Source organism: Scyliorhinus canicula, chromosome 6 (genome assembly GCF_902713615.1).
Source record: "Scyliorhinus canicula chromosome 6, sScyCan1.1, whole genome shotgun sequence".
Classification (NCBI taxonomy): Eukaryota; Metazoa; Chordata; class Chondrichthyes; order Carcharhiniformes; family Scyliorhinidae; genus Scyliorhinus; species Scyliorhinus canicula.
The window spans coordinates 190,691,791-190,719,451 of record NC_052151.1 but is presented as its reverse complement, the minus strand read 5'-3'; the positions used below and the strand labels follow the sequence as shown (position 1 = coordinate 190,719,451).

The following is a 27,661-nucleotide window of genomic DNA, read 5'->3' as shown; positions in this document are numbered from 1 at the left end:
GGAGTCTTGTTCTTGTGTAGGTTCGTCTGTTTTCTGAGCTTCGGGAAATGTGGGCTGATCTCTATCCCTCATCAGCCCTCTCCTTTCTGCATCCTGACTCGAGGGGTGTGAATCCTGGGCGACCTGTGCGGACGCTGCTGTAGTAAGTGGGAGGGTCTGCCCACACCGCCTGGTCGGTAGACTAATAAGGACACATCTCGGGTCCAGGCGCAGTCAATGGCAAGTGGCGCTCTGGCTCCTTGGCAATAGTGAAGAGGCGTGCTGAACGATCTTCCTCACCCGATGAGCATTTTGCAGACTGAGGAATCCTCCCACAAGGTAAACCCCTGTTTTGTGTCGATAGGAGAATTATTCCACCAGTTGGCACACGCTATGAAGTTGGAATTTTCTATTGAGCTCCTAGGTTTTGTCAGAAGTAAACTGTCCCTTTACTAAGTAGATGGGTCTGTAGCCAGCGAGACGCGCGTTACTGGAGATTGGTATTAGTAGAACAGGAGGCAAGTTCTGTAACTGAACACCGCCACGAACTGTCAGCTCCATTTCACTGACAAGATATGCCACCTATATCCGATTTTATTTTGATTACTGTGTGATTCTCTCACGCAGCTACTATTTCCTGTGGTCCCTTGCAATTTCGTTTTATGCTTGGGTTATTTTATTGGTTAGCTGCGATTTGCATGAAAACCATCACACTTGCACGTCCATTCATTTCTCCAAATTATTTGTAACTGGCCCCAGATTTTGCATCTCAGATTTCAGCGTGTCTCGGAGCATTTGGGACAGTTTATATAAGTGGGTCCATTCACCCAGAGCGGCTGGGTCGGTATTGGCAAGGGCGATGTTTCCTTTGCTCTTTATTTTAAACTTGCACGAAGTATTAATTGGGTTTCAGGCGAGTATTTAATTGCAAACTTTGGCAGGCACTGCCCTGCTTCTGGTCTCGCATCTGTGGCTGTCAGTATATGATCGGATGGGCTAACATTCACACCTTCTGGCCAGTCCCATCCCCAAGCTGAACTCTCATTCCCTGGGTGATTAAAGTTTCATTGAGAAATCTCAGCAGACTGACATGTCAGCGAGTCAGGAGCCAGCAGCAGCCGAAAGAGGTTCATTGATCTGCAAAGAGGTGATTTAGACTGGAAAGGAATTTGGAGGGGAGTTGCGTTCAAACAAAACATAGAAAAAGCGAAGGCGGGTAAGGGATGGAATGAGAGGGGGAAATGGAACATTGAAGAGTTACACCGAGGAAGGAAATTGACAAGTGAAATGCCTTGAGCTGAGGGCAGCCCAGAGTCCATTATATTGCCGTGGATCTGAAGTTACAGGTTCATTAGGATGGAGGCTAGAGCACATTTCCTCCCCGAAAAGTCATGGATCATGGGTTTTTACAACAATGACTTGCTGTCATGGTCGCCAACTACTGACACTGACTTTTAATTCAGGTTTTATGAATTTAGTTTCTACCAGATGCTGTGGTGGAATTTGACCCTCTTTTCCCAGCCACAGTATAGTGATAATACCACTCCGCCACCATCTCCCCTTTCAGAGCAGGAGAGGCAAGGTAACTGTAGTAATTGTACAGGGAGAAGATAGAGGGGAAATGAGAATTGAGCGCGAGGAAGGGAATATTTGAAAGAAATGGAAGAGTGGGAGTTGAACAGTGGGAACGAAGCAGGGCAGAATGGGTGGTGAGGGAGTGAGGGTTGTGCAGGGTTTGTTGATGGGCAGAATGGGGGAATATTGCGGTGCAAAGGCAAGTCATTCTGTTCAGTTGTCCCTCCCCACCTGAGCCATTCCGACTAACAATGCTCTCCTGCACATTGGGTCTGGTATACCATCACTTATTGGCACACTCAGGTAGTCTCTGATGTTGGGGTATATTGATGCACCAAACTAACCTAGCACACCAGGCTATATTGGGAATCCAAGGTATACCGGGAAAAACTCTATGGATGTAGGGATAAAATGCTACTTTCAGGTACAGTGGTTCACAGGGTATGCCAGTATACTGGATATATTGGTCTGGGTAGCAGGTGCCATAACTATAGTGTTCCAAAGTTCTCCCAATTTGTAAACTGTTCCATTGGATTGGAAACTTGTTCACCTTACTCAGCTATTTAAGAATAATAAGAGAGTAAAACCAGGGGATTACAGAGCAGTTAACTGAACATTTGTTGTTGAGAAATTACTAGATAGTGTAAGTAAAGACAGGGCGGCTGAACACTGAATATTTTCCACTGCTCGGAGAGACTCAGCATGGACTTGGAAAGGTTGGTCATAACCAGAAGAAGTGTATTGAATAATTTGAAGAGGTGGCTATAATAGTAGACAGGGTCATGATCATGTATATTATTTATTTGAATTTCCAGAAGACACCTGATCAAGTTTTACATAAGCGACCATTAATTAATGTGTAGCTCATGCATTTGAAGGCAAATTATTGACCTGATTAGGCAATTTGTGGCAGGAAACAAAGAGAAAAATGGGCAGCTACTCTAATCGGCTAGAGGTGGTCAACAAGAATCTGGGCTGGGTCCTCGCTGTACTAATTGAAAGTTCTGAGAGTGGGATAAAAAGCCTCATATCTAAGGTTGCCAATGATACAAACATAAGCCAGGTATTTTAAACAGGGAAGAGGGAAGGGTAAAGTTACAAACAGACATATTGATAGATTTAAGTGAATGGGCAAAAATGTGACAATTGGATTTCAATGCACACAACTGTGCGGTCACCCATTTTGGACCTCAAACGGAGAGAATAGGGTACTTTCTAAATGGTGAAAGGCTTGAAACAATGAAGGGCACCAGAACTGTACACTGTCTATAGTTATCTAATTGCTCTCTTTTACTCTTGAACTTATTCATTCCATTCACCATAGCGTTAATGAACTTGTTTTTAAAACAGAGATCCATAACTTTACATGGACACTTGGGGGGGTCCATGTACATGGTTCATTAAAATATTATGTAAAGCTACAAAAAAAACTAATCTTGGAATCAAATGGAATGCTAGCCTTTACATCTAGAGCAGTGATACTTTCGTTTTGGCTGAAGGACCATTTTTCAAATGATCAATGATAATTATGATATGAAAGGGTTTCGTACCATTGTTCTCATGCTTGTTCCTCTCCTAGGAGAGACAGTCAACCCACTCTGCACTTCTTCCTCCCAACTTACTTTTCAATATTCTTTCCTGGACTCTCTGGGCTGGTTCTCTGGGATCCACAGACCCCCCCCCCCCCTCTTTCCCCCCCCCCCCCCCCCCCCAGTTGGTGAACCACTGATTCCAAGGACAAGAATACAAAATGTTAGAAGTCATGCTGTAAATATACAAAGTCATGGCCAGATCACAGCTGGAGTCGCTGTGAGCAACTCTGGGCACCAAACCTCGGAAGAATATATTGGCCTTGGAGGGAGTGCAGCATCAATTTTTCAGAATGGTACTAGGATGTCAGGGGTTAAGTTACAATGCGCGAGCATGCAAACTAGTTCCGAAGAAGGGTCATATTTAACTCAAAACATTAACTCTGTTTCTCTCTCTGCAGATGTTGCCAGACTTGCTGAGTTTTTCCAGCACTTGTTGTTTTTACTACTTTCGCTAGGGTTGTATTTCCTGGAGTGTGGGAGGTTAAGGACTGATTTGGTCCAAGTTTTTAAGATATCAAGGGAACAGGCAACGTAGACAGAGAAACTATTGCCGCTGCCTGGGGTGTCCAGGACACGGAGGAATTTCAGCAATGTTTAGGAAGTCCTTCTACACCACAAGGCTGGGAAACATTTGAAACTCCCACCCACAATTGGCAGTTGGTGTTGAGTTAATTGTTCATTTTAAATCTGAGATTGAAGGATTTTTGTTCACCTAAGGGATTAAGGAATATGGAACCAAGGTAAATATATGGACTTAGGTCAGAGATGAGCCATGATCTCTTTGAATGGAAGAACAGACTCGAGGCTAAATGGTCTCTTGGTCCTATTCTCACTACACATTGTAATGTCGGTATTTCATGGCAAATTGATACACAAATTCATATCGGGATGTTGGGCTTTATTAGTATACTTGGGTATATTGGTATGCCGGGGTATATTAGTATGCCACAAAATAATGATATTCCCGAGTATACTGGTGCACTAACTCCAGTTGACATGGGCACTTAAACACTATTCACAAAATCCTATCAGGTTTACACTGAGGAGCCTGGGCTGGATTCCAACTGGGAAGGATAAGATTCCTGTCTCAGTTTCAAGTTCAAGGGTGGGGGTCAGCAGATAGGTCAACAGACCCTGCTCCAGGAGCTCTCGCTGAGGTTCTGGCGGCACAGAACACTTTGCACAGACCCTTGGGAAGCAGGCTGAACTTTGGTCACAGGCAACAATGCTCCCTACCTCCCAGCTCACCACCGATACCTTCCCGTTCCACGTGCCATATCTCACTACCTAGGGGCAATCCAATTTGGTAAAATGCGTTGCCTCCTAAATGATGTGCACGCGATAAGCAAACCGGTGTCAAACCAATCTTTAGGACTCTTGAGTGCATCAGCATTACACTCATAGACCCTAAAAAGGCTCTGAAAACACTGTAACTGTAAACCGTGCAAACACAGCAAGCTATAAGTATCTTTAATTACATAGCAGGAAGCCGGATGCAATGTAGATGGGAGCAGTAGGGAGGAAGAGAGCACATTTCTCTTGCCTTTGCAATAAATCGTCATTTTTCTTTAAATATATATTGAACTGATGTTAGCCACTGCTAGATTCCAATTTTTAAAAAAATCTGCAGTGGACAGTGGCCAACATTCAACTTTGCCCCAGAATTACTGAGTGGATATCAACACGGTGCATGTGATTTTAAAATAATCCTACTTGGCTCTTATTGCAACAATGTTATCAATCCTCCTCCAGGATTATTCTGATGGGATCCAATTAAAAAGCCAGATCTCCATCAAACAGGTCGATTTGAGTCCTGTGGGAGGTGTTCTGCCGTCAAGCCTCTCGCTGTTCGGTGTTTTTACGTAAAATTCCAAGAAATTAGCACTGAAACCAGATGAGTTTTTTGGAAGAACAAAAAGACGCCTTTTCCTTCTCAGGTCATTGCTTCACATTGCACACTGAAAATTTACCCCAGATTAATGGTCCGTTTGAGACCAGGGGAGATTTTGGGCGGGATTCTCCATTGCCTGACACCGACATCGTAAACGGCGATCGGGCGGAGAATATCTACCGATGCTCATTACTAGTTTGACATCGGTTTTTAATCTCTGCCCTCTTGAAAATGACATCATTGCTTTGCAACAGTGGTGGCGCGTCATCGGCTGGCCCTCTCACGATGCTCCACCCCCAATGGACCGTGTTCTCGACCGCGCGGTTGACGTGTGGTCTGAGCGGTCGGGAGCCCGGCGTGGCAGCTGGGGGATCCGTCCCGTTGGCCGGGGGTGCTTCCGCAAGGAATAGGGGGACTGGTGCGAGGTGGCCAGGGAGTGGTTTGTGGCGTCGCATTTGGCGGGTCAGGTCCGCACACGGGCAACGCCATGTTGTACTGCGCGACCGCTGCAGGTTGTCACTATGTGCATGTGCGGCCAGGGACCCGGCCACTCCGGCTGCTTTCGGCGCGGGAGTCGGGAGTTTCTCATGGCGCCGCTGCCAGCCCCTCACCGGTCCCCGAATCGGTGAGGGTACGGCGCCGATTTTGACGTCGTAAAAAGCCCGTAAATTCTCCGTTTCAGCCAGGACTTAGCTGGTGAAATGGAGAATTTGTCAGAGGTACAAATCTTCAAACAATTCCTTCTTGTAAGCCTTTCAGAGCATGGAAATGCTTCCAGGGTGCTCAGATGGTCGGGAAACCTCACTGATTTGTCTCTTGTCGAGTCTCAAACCTGTGATTAAAATATCTATATCTGGCTCTGGTTAAACAGTGACAAATTGCTGCATGTTTTTAACACAAAATCCCTTTTCTATTTTTTGCCCTATGTTTTATCCCGCAGAATATCATTAGCGAGGATTTCATTCAAAGCTCAAGATATTCAAAGAACTCGAGCACTGACTCAAAATATTCTTTTTATCTAACAGAAAAATCAAAGTTCTGTGGAACATTACAATCTGTCTCACATAGTTTAAAACTCAGATTTTATCTTTAGCCGGCCTGGATCAGAACAACCAGCCACTTGAAGCAATAGTCTGTGTTTTCCCCTTGTTACCATGGACCAGTGTCTGACGTGTCAGATCAGCATCTCTCACTGTCCTTGGCGGGGGTGACTGCACTGTTTGTCACTTTATGGTTTGCCTGGGTGAGCCACAGTCAGTCTAGTGAAAGGTTGCAAGTGGAAGATTGCAGTCAATGAGCCCTTGTAGTGAAAGTAAGTCATTCTGTTTGCAGCGTGTCAGTCCTGTGTCCTCCAAAAGGGTGTCCCCACAAGGCACATTAGCCACATGTCAGTGTTTAATTGTTTTTTGCAGCCAGTTGCTGATAGTTTGGCAATGCTGTTTCAATAATGCTTATAAACATTAACAGCACGTGGAGCAGTATATGCCATTCTTAATCTTTATGATTATCACAAGTAGGCTCACATTAACACTGCAATGAAGGGCAGCACGGTAGCACAGTGGTTAGCACAATTGCTTCACAGCTCCAGGGTCCCAGGTTCGATTCCCGGCTTGGGTCACTGTCTGTGCGGAGTCGGCACATTCTCCCCGTGTCTGCGTGGGTTTCCTCCAGGTGCTCCAGGTTCCTCCCACAGTCCAAAGATGTGCAGGTTAGGTGGATTGGCCATGCTAAATTGCCCTTCGTGTCCAAAAGGAGGGGTGGGGTTACTGGGTTACGGGAATAGGGTGGAGGTGTGGACTTTGGTAGGGTGCTCTTTCCAAGGGCAGGTGCAGATTTGATGGGCCAACTGTCCTCCTTCTGCACTGTACATTCTATGATTCTGTGATAATCCTCTAGACCCCACATTCCGACGCTTGTTCGGGTACACTGAGGAGAATTCAGAATGTCCAAATTACCTAACAGCACGTCTTTCGAGACTTGTGGGAGGAACCCGAAGCACCGGAGGAAACCCACACAGACAGGGGGAGAACATACAGACTCCGCACAGACAGTGACCCAAGCCGGGAATCGAATCTAGGACCCTGGCACTGTGAAGCAAATGCTAACCACTGTGCTACCGTGTCACTCGCCATTCAACGGAGAGTGAATGGGCTGACCCACTATCCGACTTCCAACACTCCCAAAAAAGACTTGTTTTGCACTATTGTTTGTGGTGTTGCAATGAGGCTGAGCTGTCGGTAGTGCAATTTTTACCTGCCAATGTCGAATTTATACTGCGGCTTGTGAAGCCCTCAGCACTAGTAATGAGCTCATGGGTGTTTGAACAGAGGCTAACAGCTGTTAGGATGAGCTGAAGAGGGGTGGTGGGCAGCTCTTGTGGATCCTAAACACCAGCAAAGAGGAGTGAAACTGAATGGGATGTAATCTCTTTATATGGAGGGGATGGTGGTGTAGTGGTGTTAACAGTGGGCTCGTGATCCAGAGGACTAACCTGATGCTCTGGGGTTATGGGTTCAAATCCCACCACAGGAATTTGAATTCAGTTAATAAATGTGGAATATTAAAAAAAAGGGGCAGCACGGTAGCATGGTGGTTAGCATAAATGCTTCACAGCTCCAGGGTCCCAGGTTCGATTCCCGGCTGGGTCACTGTCTGTGCGGAGTCTGCACGTCCTCCCCGTGTGTGCGTGGATTTCCTCCGGGTGCTCCGGTTTCCTCCCACAGTCCAAAGATGTGCGGGTTAGGTGGATTGGCCATGCTAAATTGCCCGTAGTGTCCTTAAAAAGTAAGGTAATGGGGGGGGGGGGGGGTTGTTGGGTTACGGGTATAGGGTGGATACGTGGGTTTGAGTAGGGTGATCATCGAGGGACGAAGGGCCTGTTCTGTGCTGTACTGTTCTGTGTTCTGTGTTCTGTATGTCCTGTCAGCAGGAAGAATATCTCAAACATTAAAAGCAAAGTTTGTTGGGTTTCTCTGGTGTCCATAAGCTTAAAAATGCCTGAGTGCTTTTTAAACCTGAGTTGTCCTCAATATGATATCAAACTGGATAAGGGTCTCACTTCCAAGCTGGCTCTGAAATTCTACTCTTACTTGTGAATGAAAACCAAATTGTTAACAATAATGCAACAATGTCAGTATAATCATGGCAGCACAAGTGGATAGCACTGTGGCTTCACAGCGCCAGGGTCCCAGGTTCGATTCCCCGCTGGGTCACTGTCTATGCGGAGTCTGCACGTTCTCCCCGTGTCTGTGTGGGTTTCCTCCGGGTGCTCCGGTTTCCTCCCACAGTCCAAAGACGCGTAGGTGAGGTGGATTGGCCATGATAAATTGCCCTTAGTGACCAAAAAAAGGTTAGGAGGGGTGATTGGGTTATGGGGATAGGGTGGAAGTGAGGGCTTAAGTGGGTCGGTGCAGACATGATGGGCCAAATGGCCTCCTTCTGCACTGTATGTTCTATGTTCTAATCATGTTATAAAAGTCACCATATTCTTTCATGTTACATTTTGAATGTTTTAATTTGGGTGCATGTTTATGTGTGTATATGTATATCTTTTTGCATGGGTGTAGGAATGAATGTGTAAATATGTGTTTTTGTATGTGTATATACATTTTGTATGTGTATTATATATTGATGAAATAGATAATAAGGGGTGGAGAAAGGATTGTACATTGCCTCACTCTCACACAGACACACATTCACATACATACACATTGTTGCACAGGTATACACACTCATACGCACACACACTCTCACACAGACCACACACATTCTCATACACGCACTCACTCAGGTACAGGCACACATACACTCATTCACAGGCACACAGATTCACTTACATACACTTAAGAACAGACACACACAATCACATATATACACTCATCTGCACACAGGCACACACATACACTCATTCACACACAGACACACATTCACATACATGAGCACATATACACAGACACACATACTCACACTCACTCTCTCACTCTCATGCAGACTCACACACACACACACTCACACACTCACTCTCACATAGAAGCAGACAAATTGACATGTACTCAACATAGAGTCTGCTGGACTGAGTGGCCTATGTCTATCGCATAAATTTTATGTAATACGATGTAATATGCCAGTGTATATAGGCACAATGGAATGGCCACGCTGTGGCCAAAACGCAGTGCGCCACGGTGCCATGTGGCCGATAGAAGCCGGGATACCATGCTCCCGAGGTCTATCCGGCTCATAACACCTCGCGGAATCTAATGTGACCTCGCGAGACATTGCAATCTGAATCCCATCCGTCGTAGTCGGATCACTTTTTGGCAAATCTCCATATTAGACGAAACTTTAATATGCAGATTCCTGAGGCACCCCAGGCGTTGGGATCCCTCCCCTTCACCTTAGAGACCTCAGGCGAGCGCCGTTCAGTACTGGTCTATAGAAATGTGGACCAGACGGAACGGCACTCGCAGGGGTCTCCCAAGGAATCAGAGTGCTTGCCCTGTGGGCAAGGTGGCACCCTGGCACTGCTGGTGCCACCCAGGCACCCTGGCACTGCCGTCCTAATGAGTTGGGGCTTGGGGAGATTTGGGCGATGTGTTTGGGCTCGAGAGATCGGAACACCATTTAAAAATGACGTCCTGATCCCATGGGCTGGTTTAGCTCACCAGGCTAAATTGCTGGCTTTTAAAGCAGACCAAGCAGGCCAGCAGCACGGTTCGATTCCCGTACCAGCCTCCCCGGACAGGCGCCGGAATGTGGCGACTAGGGGCTTTTCACAGTAACTTCATTGAAGCCTACTCGTGACAATAAGCGATTTTCATTTTTCATTTCATTTCATACACTGAGGAGTTAGGTCGAACAAAGGTCCTCAGGGCAGAAATCGGCGGTGTGTGCGACCTCAGCTGCGCTTTCCCTGCTGAGGCTCCCTATTTAACCCGAATGATATTTGATAGCGTTGTGTTTCTCGGCGCTGCCAGCTTTGGGACTTTGTTCCCATTTAGTTTAATCGTGCCCAATGTGTGTATTTATATGTATGTTGTGTGTGTTTGTCTATATGTGCCTCAGAACATACTTATGTTTATGGATGTTATCTGTGGTGATGTGTTTGTGTGCATGAGTGAACATGTGAGGATGTGTGTCCGTATGAAAGTGTGTCTTTGTATTCATGCAGAAATTGTATGTGGATCTATGTGCATGAATGTGCGTCCTTGTGTTTATGAACTTGTCGGTGATCATCTTCAAATAGATCTGTTCAAATCTGTGCTGATTTCTCCATTTCTCTGCAGATTTTCTGACTCTTGCTTATATGAATTGAAGCAGAAATGAAACACGTGACATTCCAGATTGCCTTCCTTTGGGTGACAATTGTGATTCACTTAACCCGCGGGAAGCTTGTTAACAAACGAGAAGGTATGACTCAGACAGTATTGCTGCCTCCACAATTAGAATGTATCTGTCATATTTTTCTGTATGTTTATAATAATTATTATCCTATCTTGTTGCTAGATCCAAAGCATGTAGTGTAAAAATCACAGCAGTTTTGAATAATCATTTACTAAGAAAAAAAGTCTGCATGAAGATAAAATCCCATTGTTAATTTAATCTACTTTGCAATAAATAATAGACTAGAATTAGTGGACCTGTATAGAATTAAGGCTGGCTTGATGGTTGTCCTAAGACAGTTTCCAAATATTGCACAGTAGTTTTTGACTTCATATCCGTAAAATCCATAGGCTCCCAACATGGTCAAGCCACCTCGAACCATAGATTTCCTGCAGTGAAGAAGGAGGACTTCAGTCCATCGAGTGGGCACTGACCCTCAGAAATAGCACCCTACCTAGACCCACTCCCCCACCCTATCCCAGTACCCCCACCTAACCTTCACACCTTGGACGCTAAGGGGCAATTTAGCTTGGCCAATCTACCTAAACTGCACATCTTTGAACATTGACACAATAGCTTGGCACCAAGTCACTGTGTCCACATTTAGGCAAGAGGTGTCAGAGCATTTACAGAAGGCAGCTTTGAATTGCTTCAAGCAATTTCAATAAAACTGACTTTGGCGCTGCGCAAAGTTTAAAAGATTCCTGGGTTGCTTCGAAACCTTCTAAATTAATTTGGAAACTTACCACTGTCATCAGAGAGCTAACAAGACAATTGCACTCCAACATAATCATTGTCCATTAACTCTGCTGACATTGATCCAAGTTCACTTTCTCCTGGCCAGAGCGTGGTACAGAACCAGCAGTATAACTTGCATCCGGTGGTTCTGTGCTATTATTTACAGATACCAGTCCTAAACAAGAAAGCTAAAGTCATCCAGACAGATAGAAACATGTTCCATTTTCCAGCACTGAACCCCTCACCTTTTGAATAAAAAATACAGGGAGTTTATATATATAATTTATATATATATGTGTGTGTGTATGATAGATAACTGAGGGATAAGTAGCTGACAGATAGATGAACAAACTAATAGAAGGATATAGAAAACAGTTTCCATCCAGTCCTTGTTGAAAATGAATTGAAGATACATTGTGTGTTGCCACAGCTTCTATTTTTGTGAGCAGTTCATGCCCAAACGATCTTTTGAACTTTCAATGTGATGTTAGTTCTGTCCAAGATTTCAGCGTTAACAAACACTAATAAATCCAAACCCCAATCCTTTCTGAATGTGTCCACCCTAATTCACCCCTAACATTTCAGCTCTGAAGGTCCCCTATTTACAGAACATAGGGTGACGGGTGGTAATGTACAAGTCCAGGAAAAGAGTGATGTAGTAACAACGTCAATGGATTTGGAGTACAGAGCCCTAGCCTAATGCTCTGGGAACGTGGTTACAAATCCCACCGTGGAAAGTGGTGTGAATTTAAATTCAATTAACTGTCAGGAAAACCCAAGAAAGTGTAATATTTGGGGAGGTAGTAGACTAGTAATGCAGAGATCCAGTATAATGCTTTGGGGAACCAGGTTCGAATCCCATCAAGGCAGATGGAAGGCTCTGAAGAAGAATCATGAAGCCTTGAAACTTTGACATGGAGGACCAAAGGGCCACTTTTTGTGCTGTAAACCTCTATGAGTGGAATTTCCCCAAAATTGGTAAGTATCAGGCTCTGGCTGAATACTGGCATGTTTCCAGAAACTTTGCCGAGTTTGAAGACCGGACTTTCTGGCACTTAGTGCACAAAGATTCTGGGGGCATAGTTTACGGCATCACTGGCGGGGCCTGATGGAACCAGCGGCATAACGCGACTTTTACCTCTAAATCGCGGCCTATGATTCAACTTCTCAAACCTTATCCATTGATGCTGATCCTGAGTCTTTTCATTCCAAGAAAGTCGAAGACTTCAATCTCCTCCATGCCAAACCTAGGGGCCCTGCTCTGACTGTCTCCAAAACACATAGGGAGGGATCCTCCGTTTCACCGGCAGCACACTCACGGCCACATATTTCCCAACGGCGGGGGGGGCGGCCACAATGGAAACTCCATTGGTTGGCCGCCGGGACGGAGGATCCACTGCCAGCGGGTCGCGGCGCGCCAGAAATCCGGTCTGGCGGGACGGAGAATCCCGCCCATAGTCCCTCTAAGGACTTACATGACAAGTGAGACAATGAGATGAAGGCTAAGTGGAGCGATAATCATCAAACATCCAAATAGGAAAAGTGAATGACAGTCACAGAACAAGAGAAAAAAAAGAACCTGAACTAATTTGAAAATGAAAAGGAGTAAAGCAAACATCTTCAGAAAGGGAGACAATTTTGACCCATTTGTTGAAGTGAAGTGATTTGATTTATTTATTGTCACGTGTACCGAGGTACAGTGAAAAGTATTGTTAAGTGTACAATCCAGGTAGATCGTTTCATACATGAGTACATAGAACATGGGCGGCATGGTAGAACAGTGGTTAGCACTGTTGCCTAACAGTGCCAGGCACCCGCTTTCGATTTCTGACTTGAGTCACTGTCTGCGCGGAGTTTGCACGTTCTCCCCGTGTCTGCATGGGTTTCCTCTGGGTTTCCTTGGGCACTTGAAACCGGTGTGCGTTGGTCCAGCGTGGCGCCAGGTGAGGCGGCAGTGAGTCGGTTGGTGATGCCACCCTTGAGCCCAGGTAGAGCTGCAGCACCTGAGCACCCGGCCCTCCTCCCCCTCCCATCTCCTGGTAACCATTACCCGCCCAGCCAGGCCCACCGCCGCTGCTGGGACCTCCTGTATTTTCCCCACTGCCATGCTCGATACCATCGCCCACCCTGCCACCACCACCTCCTCCTTCCCAGCCTTCTGAAAGGATGAGGCAGCACCATGCCAGCCGCTTGGCCACCACCTCTGCTGCCACCGCCAGTTCGGTAATGACCGTACTTCACCGGGTGCAGTCAATTAGCCTCTGTTAGTGCTCAAAGCTAGTGGTGTGTAATATCGATTTGTTTCGGGCAAAAAAGCAAAGTCTGTTTAAAACTTTTCAGCTTCAAAACGTGGTCTTACAGCAGGTATTTTTTTTGGATTCATCTGCATTTTATGAGTGCACTCCAAGTGAGCACCCAGGTTCAGCGCGTAAAGGCCTCAAGCTTGTTTCTGCTCATGTGCTTTTGACGTGTGGTCCCTTGGATGAGGTTCAAGTCTGAATCAGTGTGTCGACACAGTTGCCAGCTGGTCTCTGTGTGGGCAGGCGTGCTTTGACCACAAGGACTGCTTAGGAAGCCCTCACTCCAACAGAGGATGTGACTCTCCTCGGGATGAACGCGAAATCCACAAACAAAATTGCCCATGAATATTCATCAAGCAGTTATTTATATGGAATGACACTACTTAGAGCTGTCACAAGACGCAGTTGTTTAATGGACTCACACAGGCACAAAGTTTATCTCATGAACAAGTAATCATTTGTACTTGGGGTGAAATTGAGTTTAAAAATAGGCAATTTTACTGTTCAAGCGCAAGTGAATCTTTTATTTTATGAAAACCTTTGATTGCTAGTGCCAGCGTGATGTGTTAGCTTGGATGTTGTTTTCTACCTTTGATTATCTACATAGAAAATACCAGATCACAGGCTCAAGAACGATGCAAGGGTGAGGTGAGGAGAGGGAAGGATGTGAAGGGATGAGTTCCAGGAGAGGAAAGCAGGACCAATTCCGGCATCCTTGCATGGGAAAGAGTTGGTCACTTTCACCAGGAATGCCGTGGGCATAAACGTTTGGCAGAAGGTCAATGCTGCACAAATAAAAATCGGGAAGAACATGTAAATTGCTAATTGTTTCCACCAATATCCTTTTTAAAATTTCTGTTCATCAAGCATTATCATAGATCATAGAATTTACAGTGCAGAAGGAGGCCATTTGGCCCATCCAGTCTATACCGGCTCTTGGAAAGAGCACCTTACCCAAGGTCAACACCTCCACCCTATCCCCATAACCCAGTAACCCCACCCAACACTAAGGACAATTTTGGACACTAAGGGCAATTTATCATGGCCAATCCACCTAACCTGCACATCTTTGTGACTGTGGGAGGAAACCGGAGCACCCGGAGGAAACCCACGCACACACGGGGAGGATGTACAGACTCCGCACAGACAGTGACCCAAGCTGGAATCGAACCTGGGACCCTGGAGCTGTGAAGCAATTGTGCTATCCACAATGCTACCGTGCTGCCCTTGTGTAGTAACCTTGGCCATTTGAGTCACAAATCAGTACCCCATGCCATCCAGGAACCTGTACCCATGGCGATGAGGGGTCTGCGATTTAGGGGTGTTGTTTGCATTGTGACTGCGAGCTACAGCTGCCCCCCCCCCCCCCCACCCCCACCCTCACCAGCCCCCCACACCAACTCTCCTGAGTTGCTCGCTGGCCTAAGTCTAGCCAATGCCACATTATTCCGGCTGACTGTTAGTTAAACGCCTATAAGGGGATGGTGACAATGGAGGGGTCATCGGTGACCCAGACGTTTACGGGGTGTGCTTTCGTGTCCCCGTCTATCAGCTGCCGTACTGAACTTGCAGTCAGATCTCCCAAATAGCAGTTGGGTTCCTATCTGTATACGTGACATTGGCAATTGGTTATTTAGATATTAAAAAGGCTGTGGAACAGACTGCCATCTCAGTCACACAGAGTAGGCCCCCTTTAAAGTGTGGCAAACTGAATTTGGAGGTTCAGTGTGGCGACGAGGATGTCAACCCCATTATGACGCCATTGATTTCTATTAACACCAATCAAAACAAATTAAAATAGAGCAACTTGCACTTCTTGCCATGATAGATGGATAACCTGAAGTGCAGTCACTGTTATACAGGGACCACATTATTAGTCTCAATCTGTTACTCACCTTGTCCATCCTCCCTTCCCCTTTACCCCGTTTGTGGCTCCTTGTTCCAGAATTCCAATCTCAATTTCCTCTCTATACTCCTTTCACCAAACTTGTGATCAGCGTTCCTAATACCCCATTGTTCTGCATCTATTTTCTTCCCCTGACAATTCGAAGAAGGCCAGGAGATATTTTGCATGAAAAGTTACATATCAACAACATCAGCAAATTACATTTCTTTAGTGCCTTTACTACAGAAAAAAGACATTCTAAAGTTCTTCCCAGGAGCACTATCAGACACGTACGGAAATATTAGGGCAGATGACCAAATGTTTGGTCACAGAAATAGGCTTTCAAGTGCATCTTAAAGAAGAAAAGTAAGGCCGAGTGGTTCAAGGAGAGAATTCTGGAACTTAGGGCCCCAGGCAGCTGAAACACAACCACCAGTGGAGGAGTGAAGGGAGCCAGTGATGTATTAGAGGCCATACTTAGAGGAGCATCACCTTGGAGAGTCGTAGAGCTGGAGTTGATTGCAGAGATAGGGAGGGATTTGTAAATACAGATGAGAATTTGAACTTTGAAGCATTACTGGACTGGGAGTGGCACAGCAGTGAATGGGACTTGGGGGCAAGTTAATTCACGGGCAGCAGAGCTTTGGATGACCTTGAATTTACAGAGGTTGGAAAATTGCAAGCCAGCCCAGAGAAGTCGGATTTAACGGGAACAAAAGCATGGTAACAGGATTTCTACAGCAGATGACCTGAAGCAAGGCCAAAGATAGATGTTATGCAGATTGAGATAGACAGTAGTGGTGCTGGGGAAGATATGGGGTCAGTAACTCCTCTCGGGGTTAAAAACTGTGGAACCCATATGTCCTGAATCTCTAGATTTCCTCGACCATCATATGCTCTGGATTCCCATATCCTCTAGACCTCCATACTCCCCCAGACTCCCTATCTCTTGAGAAGATGGTGCATAGTGGTAATATCACTGGACTAGGAATCCAGAGGCACAGGCCCAGAATTTAAATTCAGTCGATAAATCTGGAATTGATAGTTAATCTCAGTAATGATGATCATGATAACTGTCATAGAAACATAGAAAATAGGAGCAGGAGTAGGCTATTTGGCCCTTTGAGCCTGCTTCACCATTCAATCCGATCATTGCTGATCCTCTATCTCAACACCATACTCCAGTGCTCTCCCATGCCCCTTGATGCCTTTAGGGTTTAGAAATCTATCCATTTCCTTCTTAAATATATTCTGTGACTTTGCCTCCACAGCTTTCTGTGGTAGAGAATTCCACAGGTTCACCATCCCAAGAACTTTCTCCTCAACGCCATCCACAATGGCCTATCCCATATCATGAGGCTGTGAGGCCCTTGTTCTAGACGCCCTTGAATGTCCGAATTTTGGCCTTTCAGCTACTGACTCTGAAAATTCTCTCTTTGGAGTAAGGATTTGATCTGTGTGTCTTCTCCAAACACCCTCATCATTGGTTTGCCCATATAAGAAAGTATTGCAAGTATTATGGTGGGTATTCGCTTTTCACTTGAGGAGTAGTTTCTTGTTAAAGCTTTCTCCCTGCTCAAATCCTTTTGCTTTTGATGTCTGTTCACAGCGAGTAAATTTGTTTTGTTGTTGTCACTCTACAATGGGAGAAGCATCAGATGGTAAGAGCAAATCAAACTTGGTTCTCAACTTCCTTTTTATGAATAGTATTGCCAGCAGGTTCTGGGTTGTCGCCTGGGCAGCTTTTCTGTCGTAAATGAAAGGTATTCCTTTATATTGACATAAAATCATAGTCAGAGGCCTGTGCTCTCTGTTAACAAGATACAATGTCTTCTATACAAGTAGACAAAAAATAGGGTGGCACACTGGTACAGTGGTTAGCAATGCTGCCTCACAGCGCCAGAGACCCTGGTTCAATTCCGGCCTAGAGTGACTGTCGGTGTGGAGTTTGCATGTTGTCCCCGTGTCTGTATGGGTTTCCTCCCACAGTCCAAAGATGTGCAGGTTAGATGGATTAGCCATGCTAATTTATCCCTTATTGTCCAGGGATGTGCAGGTTAGGTGGTGATGCACTATCAATTACTACAAAGACGAGAGTAGTGATCAATGCACAGGGCTATGGGGTTAGGATGGGGGAGTGGGCCTAGGTGGAGTGCTGTTTCGGAGGGTCAGTGTAGACACGATGTGCCAAAATGGCCGCCTCCTGCACTGTAGGAATGTTCTGAAGTGATGAAATCTCCTGACTCCAAATCTTATACTCAAGGCTTCTTTTTTTTTCAAGCATAATTCTGTTCAGCGCTTGTCAATGTTCTCGAAGAGAAAGCTCCATTTAGCATGAGATGAGAGACGTCTGCACCCACCCCATAGGACGATGCATCACATGCAAGTTGTATTTTCAGCTGAGGGTTGAAATGACTTCCCATTTCATCAACACATTCTTGACTTCAGTATACATTTCTTTGCAGTCCTTTGTCCAAGTCCATTGTTGGTCCACACATAATAATGTATGAAGTGGTTTTAATATAGTAGTGAGGGTGCTAGGCCTTTTCTCATTAGAACGGAGAAGGATGAGGGGCGACTTGATAGAGGTTTATAAGATGATTAGGGGAATAGATAGAGTAGACAGTCTATTTACCCCGGGTGGAACACACCATTACAAGGGGACATAAATTTAAGATAAATGGTGGAAGATATAGAGGGGATGTCAGAGGTAGGTTCTTTACCCAGAGAGTAGTGGGGGCATGGAATGCACTGCCTGTGGAAGTAGTTGAGTCGGAAAAGTTAGGGACCTTCAAGCGGCTATTGGATAGGTACATGGATTAGGATAGAATAATGGAGTGTAGGTTAACTTCTTAAGGGCAGCACGGTAGCATTGTGGATAGCACAATTGCTTCACAGCTCCAGGGTCCCAAGTTCGATTTCAACTTGGGTCGCTGTCTGTGTAGAGTCTGCACATCCTCCCCGTGACTGCGTGGGTTTCCTCCGGGTACTCCGGTTTCCTCCCACAGTCCAAAGATGTGCAGGTTGGGTGGATTGGCCATGAAAAATTGTCCAAAATTCTATGATTAACCTAGGACAAAAGTTTGGCGCAACATCGTGGGCCGAAGGGCCTGTTCTGTGCTGTATTTCTCTATCTATCTATCTATTTGGAATAAATTTTCCATTGTAATTGATGAGCCCTAAAAAATGTCTCAGTTGTGATCCATTTTGCAGTCTTGGTACATCTAAAATCACAGTCATCTTCTTCAGTTCCTTGTGGAGTCCGTCCTTATCAATTACATGGCCTAGATAGCTCATTGATGATCGGAAAAAATTATATTTTTCTCTTCACATAAAGATTGTGTCTTAAAAGACTTTACAATGTATCTTCTAAATTCTTTAAGTGCCCCAGTTCAGTGCTGCCGGTAATTAAAATGTTGTCCAAATAACATTGAATACCATTGAAGCCACTGAGGATTTGGTTCATGGGCTTGTGGGATAGGGCCGGTGCAGACATTGTTCCAGACAGCAGGCACTTGTACCTGAGTAGTTCTTTGTGTGTTGCAATTGTTAAAAGAGGTTGCGACTCAGCTGCTATCTTTATCTGGAGGTATGGATGGGAGAAATCTATCTTAATGAACTGTCGTCCACCCGACAATCCAGCAAATAGGTTTTCTATTAATGATAAAGGATACTGTTTGGCACACAATAATGGGTTGATCATCATTTTAAAGTCACCACAGATTCTCACTGAACCATCTGGCTTGATAACTGGAACAATTGGGGTTGCCCAATATCTCGCCATCGCTGACTCGATGACTCCATCTTCGATCAATTTGTCAAATTCCACTGCGACGTTTGGTTTGATAACTTATGGCACAGTTCTTACATTTAAGCATTTAGAGGTGCTATCAGGTTTTATCTTAAGCAGTGCCTTGACTCCGGTGATTTCCCTGAAAGTGGTTTCAAATATTTTCTTTTACTTTTCTAAGAGTTTCTGTAATGTGTTCTTTCCATCAACCAATTGGTTCACAGCTTGCCAATTTAGTTTGATTTTATTCAACCACGCTCTTCTGAAAAGTGCAGGAAAATGTCCTTTTACCGCATCTAATGGCAATTTTTCAGCTTTCCATTCACTTCAATTTGAACCAAGACATAACCTTTCTCTGGAACCTCTGCTGTTGGTAAGTTCTCAAGATTATATCAGACAGTTTTAATGGTATATCCCTGAGTTTTTGTTGATATAATTTTTCAGGGATAGGCGATAGCGGCTCCTGTACCTACTTCCATTTTAATTTTGTTCCCATTTAATTTCACATTGACCCAAAATCTCTGTGTGATGCCTAGCATTGATAATACACCAAATTCTAATTCTTTGATTCCCGTAGACATGATGGGCTGGATTCTCCGATTCAGTGGCAAAGTGTCGGCTGAAACGGAGAATTCCCGGCGCTTTACGATGCCAAAATTGGTGCCGAACCTCAATGAGTCCGGGACCGGTGAGGGGCCAGCAATAGCACTGGGTAAAACTCCCGGCTCCGGTGCCAAAAATAGCCGGAGGATAGCCAGGTCCATGGCCGTGCATGCGCACGGTGATGACATGCAGCGGTTGCGCCGTACAACATGCCGCCGGCCATGCGGGACCCGATCTGCCAAATTTGGCCCCACAGGACACCCCCTGGCTACCCGCCCCCCCTCCCCCAACCGAGCCAGCGGCACGGTTCCCGGCCGACTGTGGCAGTGCTGGCCACAGTCCGCGGCCGCACACCGCGTTCCCGACCACTCAGACCACACGTCAACCGCACGGACGGGAACTTGGCCCATCGGGGGCGGAGCATCGGGGATAGGCCTTCCAATGATGTGCCAATGCCATTCCAATGGCATGCGGTGCGCGACGGGAATACATCATTTTGGAGGGAGGAAGACTCTCAAACCAGCGCCATCCCCGATTTGGGCTTCAGAAGGGATTCTTCGCATGATTGGCGTTTATGATATCGGCGTCGGGCAACGGAGAATCCTGCTCCATGTCTTCCTGGGAATTTTCCTTGACTTTGTGATAATGTACGCTCTTCTTGTGAATTTGGATGCATTTTTGTTTTTAGCCAGCTTCAAGGTTTGGAAATGTTGGCTGGCCCAGCACACCTTTGTTAAGTTTTTATGCCCCGTTATACTCAAGAAGGTCACTACTTTAATTTAGTCCGGTATCCTGTTTGCAGCAAGTTAGTGCTGGAATCTCTCTTTATAGGAACTCCATGATTCCACATTCCTATCAAACCTTTCTACAGCACCTCCTATTTCCACCATTGGTTTCAACCATTCCACTATTTCCACAATGACAAGTTCTTCAGTTGCAGTGCATTCGTTAACTTTTCCTCCTCTCTAATTTCTTTCACTTCCAGTTTAATTTGTACTTTTGTTTTGTCGTTTCTTTAAAAAATGTATTTTCTTGGTTGGACTGCGACCTTAAGAAATTTTTTTTTTTGCAAACACCAATCTGTTTTAAAATCAGAAGATTTGAGCTGTAATTCTGTTTGATCTTGGGTACTATCGCTGTCTTTTCCCTTTTTGGGCAGTTGCTTTTCCCAAAAGCAGGATCTAGCGCTGCAACCTGCCACGTTGCTTCCAGCCAACTCCCTTATTTCTTGGCCCTCTCTGCTCGTTTTCCAGGAGGGGTTTTATTTCTTTCGCCCACCAATTGTGCAAATCGACCCGCACCCAGTTGATGCTCTGGCTGAAAAATGTTTCTCTTTTCCCGCCTCCGATTCGCTGAACGCTCCCAGGTCGCAGTCGCATGGAAAAAATTTAAGAAAGGTCCTGAGTTCTTTACATTACCTCTAAAATTCACATCCCCTCTTAGCAAGGCTAAAAACCCTCAGCGGAATTCTCTGTTGGCGGGATCCTCTGGTCCCCTGGCAGCACACTCATGCCCGTGGGCTTCCCGACGGTGTGGGGGAGCCACAATTGGAAACCCCATTGGCCGGGTGTGAAAACGGAGAATCCCACTGCTGGCGGGAGCATCCCATGCTGGAAAATGCTGCTGGCGGACCAGAGAATCACGCTCCCCGTTCCTGACCGGCCAGTTTTATCTCATATTTGTGGATGGTGGAGTGGTTTCCTGAAAACCGATCTTCGCCTTGGTTCGTTTTCTTTTTTTTTATTTCTAACAATTTCATTGGAAACACATCCTTGTCACCAGCTATGATTTTTAATACTGCTATGTTTGTGGGGGTTTACTCACAGTATAAACAAAGGATATCCAGGTTGCCGCCCCACAGTTTACTTAACCAGTTGTCAGAGTTTATTGCTCTCAGTTTAAGATGGAAGAGAGGGAAATCTCCCAAGTGCCTCTGATGATGGCACCATGTACACATGTGACACACTACACAGAAGGGTATATCGCCTTCAATTCCTCCTTCTCGTTGGACTCTTGGTTCCTTCACATTTCATGAACAAATAAAAAATAACTCAAAATGATTGATTTATTATAAAGACAAAACTTTTTTTTAAACAACTTCAAAGGATTAGCTAACACAAAACTGTACTTTGGAAGTATAGCTATATAGGGTACACTTGGAATATCGTGTTCATTTCTGGTTGTCACACTACCAGGAGGCTTTCAGAGGTTACAGAAGAGGTTTCCAAGGATGTTGCCTGGTCTGGAGGGTGTAAGCTATGAGGAGAGGTTAGATAAACTCTGTTTGTTCTTACTGGTACGATAGAGATTGAGGGGCGATCTGATAGAAGTCTACAAAATTATGAGGGACATGGACAGAGTGGGTAGTCAGAAGCGATTTCCCAGGGTGGAAAAGTCAATTACTAGGGGACATAGATTTAAGGTGTGAGGGCAAAGTTTAGAGGAGATGTGCGAGGGAAGGTTTTTTGGGCAGCATGATAGCATACTTCAGAACTACAGGGTTCCAGGTTCGATCCCGGCTTGGGTCACTGTTTGTGTGGAGTTTGCACGTTCTCCCTGTGTCTGCGTAGGTTTCCTCCCACAGTCCAAAGAGGTGCAGGTTAGGTGGATTGGCCATGATAAATTGCCCTTAGTGTCCAAAGTGTCCCACTGACTGCCCACCTTTACCCTGGTTCTGCAGAGGGACACCGACCATATGAGCCCAATGGCCTCATTATGCACTGTAAATTCTATGATTGTATAATTCTGCACAGAGCATAGTGGGTGCCTGGTACTCACTGCCGGAAGAGGTGGTGGAAGCAGGTATGATAGTGATGTTTGAAAATCGCTTATTGTCACGAGTAGGCTTCAAATGAAGTTACTGTGAAAAGCCCCGAGTCGCCACATTCCTGCGCCTGTTCGGGGAGGCTGGTACGGGAATTGAAGGGACAAATACATGAATAGCACGGTTATAGAGGGATAGGCGATTCGGTGGAGAATTGCTTTTGGCACCGAATACCGGTTTCACTCCAAATCGCAATTCTCCGTGCCTCATCAGCGGCGTCAATGTATTCCATTCCGCACGTCCAGTAACTACTGTTTACATATCATTAGTGGGCCTGACCCATTATTCTCTAGGGCCTCCGCAATTCTCCGCTTCCTAGGAAGGGGGGAATTCCCAGTGGCAAGGCTCATTTGTGCTTTTTAAAATCGAGAAACAGGCGCCGTGGCTGATGAGGGAGAGAGGAGGTCGGGGACAGAGAGGTGCGACTGTGGGCTGCAGGTCCTGACACTGGCTGGGCTGGCTGGGATGGGGGCCTCTGCAAGGGCCAAAGGGAGGGTGACAGGGGGAGGGGGGGCAGGCCTTGGCGCAGGGGTGACTTCCGACGGTACTGGGGCAGTGTCCAGGCACTGTCGCCTTTACCACGGCCTGCAAGGCAGCCACTTTGCTGCGTACCCCACTGACTGCCCACCTTGGGTTCGGCAGAGTGACTCCGGTCATATGGGTGTTCCCACCCTACCACCCTGCACCCCACACCCGCTCTCCACTCCACCACCCCGCACCGTCTGCCATGCTACCCCCCCAACTGGCTGCCCCCATCAGTGGGTCATCATGCGGCCTGCCCATGGTCAACTATAGCATCAGCCCCTACAGGGGGCACTGAACGTGGGCCGCAGAATGTACCACTGGCATGGACAGCATTGCAGCAGAGATGGCACTAGGGCTGAGGCACCCATGGTGTTGCGCACCTACAGGGCCAGGGTGCAGGGTTCGGGTGGTCGGGGGGGCTTATGCAGGGGCAGGGGATGCAGTGCCCATGTAGACTGTTGGACCTGGTTGGGCACAGGGGTATGTATGCTAACAATTCGGCCTTTCACTCCTGCAGACATGGATATTGGAATTCAACCAGAAATAGTGGCCTCCCTGCGGCTGCCCTGCGGCTGTATGAGCTGGAGCTGCTCGAGGAGGGGAAGCTGCAGCAGCGGACCTAGCCCAGAAATGAAAAATTGAAATGAAAATCGCTTATTGTCACGAGTAGGCTTCAATGAAGTTACTGTGAAAAGCCCCTAGTCACCACATTCCGGTGCCTGTCCGGGGAGGCTGGTACGGGAATCGAACCGTGCTGCTGGCCTGCCTTGGTCTGCTTTCAAAGCCAGCGATTTAGCTGAGTGAGCTAAACCAGCCCCAAACAGAGGAGCAAGGGGCAGCCGATGAAGATGCAAAGCCAGACATCCAACAGGTCAACGAGGAGGAGGTGCTAAGGACGGCTTGTGTATACCAGCAATGCCTGTCTTTCGAGGCACTGACAGACTGTCCAGGTGACGATCGCCCTGAACCTTTTTCCCACGGGGCACCGAGGCACTGAGTGGGGAACTGTTCAGGATCTCACAGAGCCCAGTGCACAGGTTCATCCACGGTGTCACGGCGGCCCTATATGCCCAGTCGGCACAGTACATCCATATCAATGTTGACTGAGCCCAGCAGAACGTCCGGGCAGCACTGTGTGTTGCCACCGCCAAGATATCCTGGGTCCAGGGGGTGAACAACCCGGGATGCATGTCACCCTAGGAGCACCCGCAGATGACAGGCCTCTCCACACCCACTGAAACGGGTTCCACTCGATGAACATGCAGCTAGTGTATGACCATCAGATGCGCATCATGCACGTCTGCTACCTGATACCTGGGCAGTGACGCCTTAATCCTGGCACACTCGATGGTTCCGAGCCTCTTCGAGGTGCCCCCAACCCCTGTCTGGCGGGTTGGCTCCTGGGCAACAGGGACTATCCACTGCGGTCATAGCTGATGACGCCACCTGGAGGCCACAGACCGAGGTGGAGACCCAGTACAGTGATGCCTATACTGCGACCAGGGGCATGATCGAGCAGTGCTTCGGCATCCTGAAGATACGGTTCAGGTGCCTGGGCTGCGGTGGGTCACCCACATCATGGTGGCCTGCTGCGTCCTCCACAACATCGCGTAGCAGGGTCTCATGTTGGCGGAGGAGGATGAATACCAGGCCTTGTCCGATGAGGAGGATGTGGGGGCGGGTGAGAATAGACAGGACATGGGGCCCGGGCAGGCACAGGAGGCCACACAACATGTGCGCCAGGACCAAGGCGCACGAGACGCTCTGATCACCTCCAGGTTGACCGACAGGCGGGGGATGGGAAACTGGCCAGAGGCACGGACACCGCATCCCACCCCCGCCCCCCCACCCCCACAATGCCACCCCCCTCTCCCCTCTCACCCGATACATAGCTGATGCACTACGGGTTGCGGGCCCTACAGTGGGTCTGGTCCATGGGATGTCCATGATGGCAACCCGCTCTGCGATGAGCTCTGGTGCTCCACATCATTTGGCAAGCTCTGATTCCTGCCCACGGTAGCACTTTCCACCTTCTACCTCGGTGGCCCCTGCATGTGAGCTGGCCATTCCATCACATGGTCACAGCAATCCCCTGGTGTGGTGGAGCACGGGGTAGTGGGGGGTGGGGTGGGGACAGTAGGGGGGATGGGGTGGGACACCTCCGCCTGCAGGTGCTGGATGCTCGCCCACAACCCCTCATGCTGTCCCTGGCTCTGTGACTGCATCTCCACAATAGATGGGACTGTCCATTCCAGAGGCCCGAGACCCATCTGGATGGCAACTATTCGGCCCACCTTCCGCTCTTCCGGCCCCTCAAGAGTTCCTACCTCTATTTGCTGTACCGGAGCATGGGTGTGTCGTGCCCACCAGAGAGTGCCCCAGGAGCCCCCTCACTAAACTGCATAGCCGAGGTGAGTGTCTTTGGGATGGTGGAGGGTGTTGGAGACAGCTGGGATGGGAAATCAGTGTCATTCCGGACTCGTGCTCCGGGGTGTCTTGGGTCTCGGATCGATGGCTCACATCCGTGTCGGTGGCATCGTCACTGGTTGGCACCTGGGGTTCTGACTGCAGCTGTGGCTAGAGTCGGGGGTGGGGGACACCAGAAGGGTCTGCCCATAACCAGTAGGTCCTGCAAGACACAAGACAAGACGCATGATTAGACCACGGGCCGGGGGGAGTGGGGGTGGTGTGGGGGTGGTGGGGAGGGGTGTGTGTTTGGGAAGGGGAGTAATAGGGTGGAGGTGGGTGTGAGGGTGGTGGTTGGTACGTTAATGGTAGTGGAGCGCGGATGTGAGGGTGGTGTGGGGGTGGTGGTGGGTGTGAGGGTGGTGGTGGGTACATTAGTGGTAGTGGAGCGCGGATGTGAGGGTGGTGTGGGGGTGGTGGTGGGTGTGAGGGTGGTGGTGGGTACGTTAGTGGTAGTGGAGCGCGGATGTGAGGGTGGTGTGGGGGAGGTGGTGGGTGTGAGGGTGGTGGTGGGTACGGTTGTGGTGGTGGAGCGCGGATGTGAGAGTGGTGTGGGGGTGGTGGTGGGTGTGAAGGTGGTGGTGGGTCTAAGGGTGGTGGTGGGTACGTTAGTGGTAGTGGAGTGCGGATGTGAGAGTGGTGTGGGGGAGGTGGTGGGTGTGAGGGTGGTAGTGGGTACGTTAGTGGTAGTGGAGCGCGGATGTGAGGGTGGTGTGGGGGAGGTGGTGGGTGTGAGGGTGGTGGTGGGTACGTTAGTGGTAGTGGAGCGCGGATGTGAGGGTGGTGTGGGGGTGGTGGTGGGTGTGAGGGTGGTGGTGGGTACGTTAGTGGTAGTGGAGCGCGGATGTGAGGGTGGTGTGGGGGAGGTGGTGGGTGTGAGGGTGGTGGTGGGTACGGTTGTGGTGGTGGAGCGCGGATGTGAGAGTGGTGTGGGGGTGGTGGTGGGTGTGAAGGTGGTGGTGGGTCTAAGGGTGGTGGTGGGTACGTTAGTGGTAGTGGAGTGCGGATGTGAGAGTGGTGTGGGGGAGGTGGTGGGTGTGAGGGTGGTAGTGGGTACGTTAGTGGTAGTGGAGCGCGGATGTGAGGGTGGTGTGGGGGAGGTGGTGGGTGTGAGGGTGGTGGTGGGTACGTTAGTGGTAGTGGAGCGCGGATGTGAGGCTGGTGTGGGGGAGGTGGTGGGTGTGAGGGTGGTGGTGGGTACGGTTGTGGTGGTGGAGCGCGGATGTGAGAGTGGTGTGGGGGTGGTGGTGGGTGTGAGGGTGGTGGTGGGTACGGTAGTGGTGGTGGAGCGCGGATGTGAGGGTGGTGCGGGGGAGGTGGTGGGTGTAAGGGTGGTGGTGGGTACGGTAGTGGTAGTGGAGCGCGGATGTGAGAGTGGTGTGGGGGTGGTGGTGGGTGTGAAGGTGGTGGTGGGTCTAAGGGTGGTGGTGGGTACGTTAGTGGTAGTGGAGTGCGGATGTGAGGGTGGTGTGGGGGAGGTGGTGGGTGTGGGGGAGGTGGTGGGTGTAAGGGTGGTGGTGGGTACGTTAGTGGTAGTGGAGTGCGGATGTGAGAGTGGTGTGGGGGAGGTGGTGGGTGTAAGGGTGGTGGTGGGTACGGTAGTGGTGGTGGAGCGCGGATGTGAGAGTGGTGTGGGGGTGGTGTTGAGGGGGGCGCAGTGACACATGTATCACGGGAACCGCAACTCAGCGGTGTCTCACTTCCTGGCTAGGTGCTGACCTCCACCTCGGCGACTGCCCTTTCCTCGGGCCCACCAACCACGTGCAGAGGGGCTGTAGGTCTGGCGGTCCTCCTCCAGTCTTTACCCCCTCCTGGCGGCAATGGGTGGCCTTCTCCTGGGAGGAACACAGAAAGTGCACAATATTCAGCAGTCCAACGACACGTGCAGCTCAGGGGGTGGGTAGCTCCATCACCTCCATACTCCCAAAACGCCTTGATCCACTGCAATTTGCACACTGCCGCAACTGGTCCACAGCACACGCCATCTCCCTGGCCCTACACTCATCCCTGGAGCATCTCAATAACAAGTCTTCAATCTCTGGCGGGGTTAGGACACTCTAGGTTAAAAGTGAAAAGGATGTCGGTTGTCCTGATTCTGGCATCTGGACATGTAC

General features: G+C 48.2%; 1 protein-coding gene across 1 annotated transcript in view; it reads left to right on the top strand.

The window, feature by feature from the left end:
• Positions 1 to 205: 205 nt before the first annotated feature.
• LOC119967970 (collagen alpha-1(XIX) chain) overlaps positions 206 to 27,661 on the top strand; it is a 287,876-nt gene continuing 260,420 nt past the window's right edge. The window contains exons 1-2 of the mRNA XM_038801071.1: positions 206 to 318; positions 10,320 to 10,443. Of these exons, the coding sequence (XP_038656999.1) occupies positions 10,356 to 10,443 (88 nt within the window). The 5' untranslated portion in view covers positions 206 to 318; positions 10,320 to 10,355. The remainder of the gene's footprint in view (positions 319 to 10,319; positions 10,444 to 27,661) is intronic.